The sequence below is a fragment of the Triticum dicoccoides genome, chromosome 2B (genome assembly GCF_002162155.2).
Source record: "Triticum dicoccoides isolate Atlit2015 ecotype Zavitan chromosome 2B, WEW_v2.0, whole genome shotgun sequence".
Lineage (NCBI taxonomy): Eukaryota > Viridiplantae > Streptophyta > Magnoliopsida > Poales > Poaceae > Triticum > Triticum dicoccoides.
The window spans coordinates 798,611,374-798,616,873 of NC_041383.1; the positions used below are offsets into that span (position 1 = coordinate 798,611,374).

At 39.9% G+C, this 5,500-nt stretch overlaps 1 protein-coding gene across 1 annotated transcript in view; it reads right to left on the reverse strand.

Annotated features, from left to right (window-relative positions):
• Positions 1 to 1,141: 1,141 nt before the first annotated feature.
• LOC119366411 (disease resistance protein Pik-2-like) overlaps positions 1,142 to 5,500 on the reverse strand; it is a 6,155-nt gene continuing 1,796 nt past the window's right edge. The window contains exon 2 of the mRNA XM_037632143.1: positions 1,142 to 3,478. Within this exon, the coding sequence (XP_037488040.1) occupies positions 1,420 to 3,478 (2,059 nt within the window). The 3' untranslated portion in view covers positions 1,142 to 1,419. The remainder of the gene's footprint in view (positions 3,479 to 5,500) is intronic.

The window sequence follows — 5,500 nt, forward strand, 5'->3', positions numbered from 1 at the left end:
CATCGCGAGACGTTAGATATGGTGTATTGAGCGGTGAGCATCACCCTCTACCACTGAAACAAAGATTGTGTTGCAGTAATTTTCTGCAACAAGAGTCATGCTGCAAAGCGACTGGCAATGAGGCAGCTATTTTAAGGGCCGGTGAACTTCACACTGAAGCAAGGCCGTAATCGTAATTGTCCAACTGGACAAGAAAGTATGTACTGTACTAGGAAGAGTCAGGTTCCACCGTTATTCACGGGGTATGGAGGGAGCAATAGGAATGCTGGATTCAGCGTGGATCAGAGGCTTTAGAAAAACAAGGGACGGCGAACGCTTCCCCTGTTTCGCTGTATTCGGGACGGAAGATTTGGTTACAGATATGAAGAGGGCCAAGTGGGATTTTTTTTTTCTGTACAAATTATTGAAACCATGGCCAGGCAGGTCGGCAGTATTTGCTTGCTCTCTTTTATTATTAACCTAAGGTACCCTGATCAATACTGTAGGAGTATTGGCCATAACCCTGTATCAGTTGAGTGTGTTGCCCTTGAATATTTACCACGACAGCCAATGATTATTCGTTCATATTATAACAGTTATTTCGTCCGGAGTGTCGTCCGCGGCAGGCTAATGGCCTGTTTAGCCTTGTGGTTGCAGAGGCTACGCGTGCTAAATGGTGTTGTTGCAGGCCTTGTACGCTCGACTTATCTCCCTCTTTTGTCCTTTTTTTTTTCTGAAAAGGAGGATAACCCCCGGCCTCTGCATCAAGACGATGCATGCAATCATTTTTGTTCTTGGGTCTAGTTTTCCTTGGAATTAGTTTGCTGCACTTTTTTCTTCTCACAATTGCTTTCCTTGTCGTCTACTCAGACAAGCTTGAATTGTACTTACAAAGTTACAAGGGCGGCATCTTGATTGTTTATTTCCTTAGTTTCAGCTTATTTTCAATACGAGTCTTGTTAAGTTGAGTTGGATCCTATTCATTGACTACAAGCTAATGCAATGCCGTAAGAACAATAACAAGAATTAAACAATTGAACACTGACTGCCTCTATCAAACAGATGACAGGGAAATCGACGGGGAACTGAATTTAAGAAATATACATTTGTTGGAAAGGTAAATCAATGAGCAAGAAAACAACAGCAGTCTAGATTGCCACAATCTTCGGCTTTATTACATAATCATAATAATTCTTGTTTAACAAACTCAAGTCTTAAGCTGCTGAGGACCCCCAGCTAGCTTTACAGGCCAAGAAGCAAACAACACCACAACGGTAGGGATAACCAGTTGGCAAGGACAACTTACAGGAAAGTAGTAAAGAGATCTGGAGAAAAACCTCGAGAAACAACACTCGTGTAACAGAAACTGAACCAAAGTGAACCAAACCAACCTCCTGTAATCAAGCAGAGTGACAAACACAACGTGATCACGACATCTAACTACGCACTGGGCCACTGCACGGCGCCGTATTTAACTGCAACCTTGATCTGATCGGATTTTTGGCGCTTCTCATTCATTGTCTTTAATTGCTGCACTGCACGGTGCAATGCAGGGTTGTCTCTGTTACCTTCGAGCACCACCTCCTTAAGGCTTGTCAAATTGTCCATGCCTTCCAGTATCTTAGTATCTTTGTCCAGAAATCTCACCTGGAGTTTCTCGAGCTTTGACATTGATTTTTCCTCAAATCTGAGAACCTCCATAAAATGAATATCAAAGTTCAGGCATAGGTTCTTGAGCGCTGGGAAGTTGTGGGTAGTTTGTGCAACCAGCTCTGGAGCAACGTAGTAGTACGCCTCCAGGTGTATGCCCAGCAGATTTGGCAGCTTACATACTGGGCCAAACAGTTGGTCACCAACCAAGTATGTCCAAGAAAGGAAAAGCTCGGTAAGATAATTCAGTGACCCGACCCAGTCGGGCAATTTGCTAATGCCGGAGCCGATCCTAAGATATCCGAGGAGCCGCGGCGGGGGGTCGATTTCATGTATGAAGTCCAAATATTGTGGGTCCCCAAGAGGGTCGGTACGGTTGACCCAAGGATGATCAGTAATGTTGAGCCACCTGAGGGAATATATCTTGCCCAGGGACACAGCAAGATTTTTCCTAACATTCAGATCAAGGGGACCGCAGTCCACATCCATACGTAACTCTCTCACTTGTTGTAGGTTAACAAGCTCTTCGGCAACATCAGCATCACTTCCAAAAACTACTGCATTCACCGTCTGTAATGCCTTCATCCTACCCAGGCCCTTACTTGCTCTCCAAGACGTATAAAATATGGCATCCTTCTTGTTGAATTGGAGGTGTTCTAGTTTCTCTAGCTTTGTCACCGTTTCCGGTAGATCTTCAAGGTGTGTCTGACGTACATCAAGGGTCTCCAAATTTTCTAGGTCACCGACTTCCGGAGGCATCTCACTAATACTTGTTCCTTTCAAATTCAAGAACTTGAGAAGGTACATCCGGCAAACATGTCTCAAATGCTTGTTTTTTATGGCCGTGCAGTCTTCCAGGTCAAGTACCCTGAGCAGACTTAACTCACCTAGACGATCAAGCATCTTCATGTTATCTTTAGGGCCAAACATGCTCAGTGATCGGACATGCTCCATCTTCATCCCTTCGATGTCATTCTTCCTACCATGTGATGTTGCAATTTCAGTGGAGCAAGAGCCTTCGGATACTACCTCTCCACCATGGATGGATAGGCGGCGAATGCTACCGTAGGACATCCCTTCATAAGAGCCACCTACTAGGCTAACAAAATTAGCCTCCAGGGATTTGGACACCATGACCTCAAGGACCATGTCATGTACCTGACACGTCTCCACAGTCCCATCCCACCAGCTGACAATATCACCGGCCCGAACAATCATGTTCCTACTCAATAACTCATTATAATAGGCTTCTGCAGCCTCCATTAAGGTCAAGCCTCGAATCTCAGCAACTAGTCCTTCAGCTATCCATCTCTTCAAGAGCCGCTTCTTGGTGATTACATAATCCTCTGGGAAAATACTAAGGTACATTATGCAACCCTTGAGATAATAGTGCAAGTGGTTATAGCTGAGAGTAACTATTTTCCTCATGCCCTCAAGGGTAGGGTGGTTCTCCATTTGAGAACCAATTGACTTGCATATTCTTTCCCACATATCTTTGCTCTCCGGTGATTTGTAGCTCGCCAAGAGGTTGGCAATACTAATAATGGCCATTGGTAGCCCACCACATTTTCTTAAGATTTTGTCCATTTCACCTCTCAGATCATTGTGCAAAGTGTCGTTCTCTGAACCAAATGCTCTGCTGAGGAACAACTTCTTGGAGTCATTAAAATCAAGGGGTTTCATCTGATAAATGCGATCTCCATCAACACTAGCATCACCGCATGCTTCGGCTACACTCTCTATCCGAGTGGTCACAATGACCCTGCTGCCATTTTTGTTGTCTGGCAACTTCGGTCTGATTGTATCCCATGTTGCTACCGTCCATATATCATCGACAACAATGAGGTACCTAGTTTTATCATAGGAATTCCATAGTTAATTGCCTTTTTAATAAATCACAATTAATTGCATAAACACAACTACACAACGGCATATAAAAATACATGATATTACCTAACTCCTAATTTTCAAGACACGACTACAAAAGGGCATATAAAAAAGACATGATATTACCTAGCTCCTCATTTTCAAGACATGATAAAATCAATGTAGATTTTTTCTATATGTTTTTATTATTGTAATAATGTGATATTGTAAATGTTTCATGTTTTGCATTTTCTTACCATAGTAATAAAATATAGCTAGCAATATCCAACTATTGTAATAAGAGTTCAGCAGATCGATCGCCTGAAGATTTTTACATGCAATTTTGAAGACCCAATGATGATACTCTGTTAACTAAATTATTGGTGCGTCAAATTTTATGATTTCTGTACCCGGTCATCGACGTTAGATCAGCACACGTTAAGAGCTTTGTGCATGACCATCTTTTATGGAATGTGTTCCATTTTTTACGGAATATGTATGTTTTCTAGGGAAACATTCCTTAGGCTTGAGTTTTCTTCCCAGGGACATACATGTACGTTAATGATGAAGTTTTGTTGACTGAAGGAAAATATGTATACCAAGAAAATATATATTATGATGATCTTACCGTACATACTAATGCATGGATCAATACTACAAACTAGACAGACGGAGTACTACACAGGCATCAAAGGGAGTTTCTAAGACGGCCGGCAAGGCAAACCCTATTCGTTGTGTGACACGGAGAATGTCGACCAAACACGCACCCTAGCAGGTATACAGGTGGCTCACTATTTTCTTTTTTTTTTGTTCTTTCTCCTGCCATTTTTAAGAAGGTTATAGAACCATATTTGATTTTTTTTCTCCTTTCTGTTTCTTCTACCAGTTTTTATTTTCTGTTTATTTTTCATTTTCTCCTTTAATTTTTTGTTCCACATTATAATTTGTGATTTTAAAAACCAATAACACGCTTTAAATTTGGGAATTTCTTTTTGGAAACTATGAATATTTGTAAATTCACAATTTTTTAGAACTGCTGAACATTTTTATAAATTCATGATTTTCAGAAACTTTTCTAAATCCATAAATTATTTTTAATTCATCTATATTTTTTGAAATTTATGAACATTTTCAAATTCATGAAATCATTGTGAATTCATCATTTTTTTTTAGTTTCTTGATTTTTTTTCTAAAATCTAGACACATTTTAAAAATCATGAATACGTTCTAAAATTCATGGACTTCTTCCAAATTCGTGAATATTTTCTCAAATCTTGAACTCTCTAACAAAAATGGGGACATTTAAAATTCAAAATAAAGCGACAAATATTTTCCCAAATTCGTGAACATTTGTGGAAATTTAGGAAAAATCATACATAAACATTTTTAGATTCAGGAGAATTTTAAAAAATTAGCAAACATGTTATAAATTAATAAACATTTTTGAAATTAGGGAACAATTTTTCATCTTTGCAAACATTTAAAATTTTGCAGACATTTTTTTAAAATGCGGGACATTTTTTTATATTTTGTACCAGCTTTTTTATAGGTCCTCAACATTTTCTATTGTTTGCAATATTTTATATTTTTTCCTCTGTTTTTCAGTTTTCCTATCTTTTGAGTTTTGTTTTCATTCACTTCTTCGAAATTCCCAACTAGGTAGGCTAACCTTCCAGCCAAAGCGAGCATTGCTTGAGTTGTGTGTTTGTTCACCCTCTGCTTACCACAAAATAGGCTATTTGAGTTGGGTTTTCTTGCGCCTATATCTCGGAAAGGTCAAGGCAGAAAAGTCTGTGTCGAAAACTAGATCTTTCCGACGCAGGCGAGCAGATAGGCCTACCTTGAAAACATTTGCAAGCGGACCAAAGAAGAGGCCCATCTCACATACCAAAACTATTAGTGGATGTCTTCTATCTAGGCCCATCTCAGATAGATGGGCATTATATAAGCCTCAGCAGGGAAACCCTAACTCTTGATCCTCTTTCCTTCTGTTCTATTTCACCCT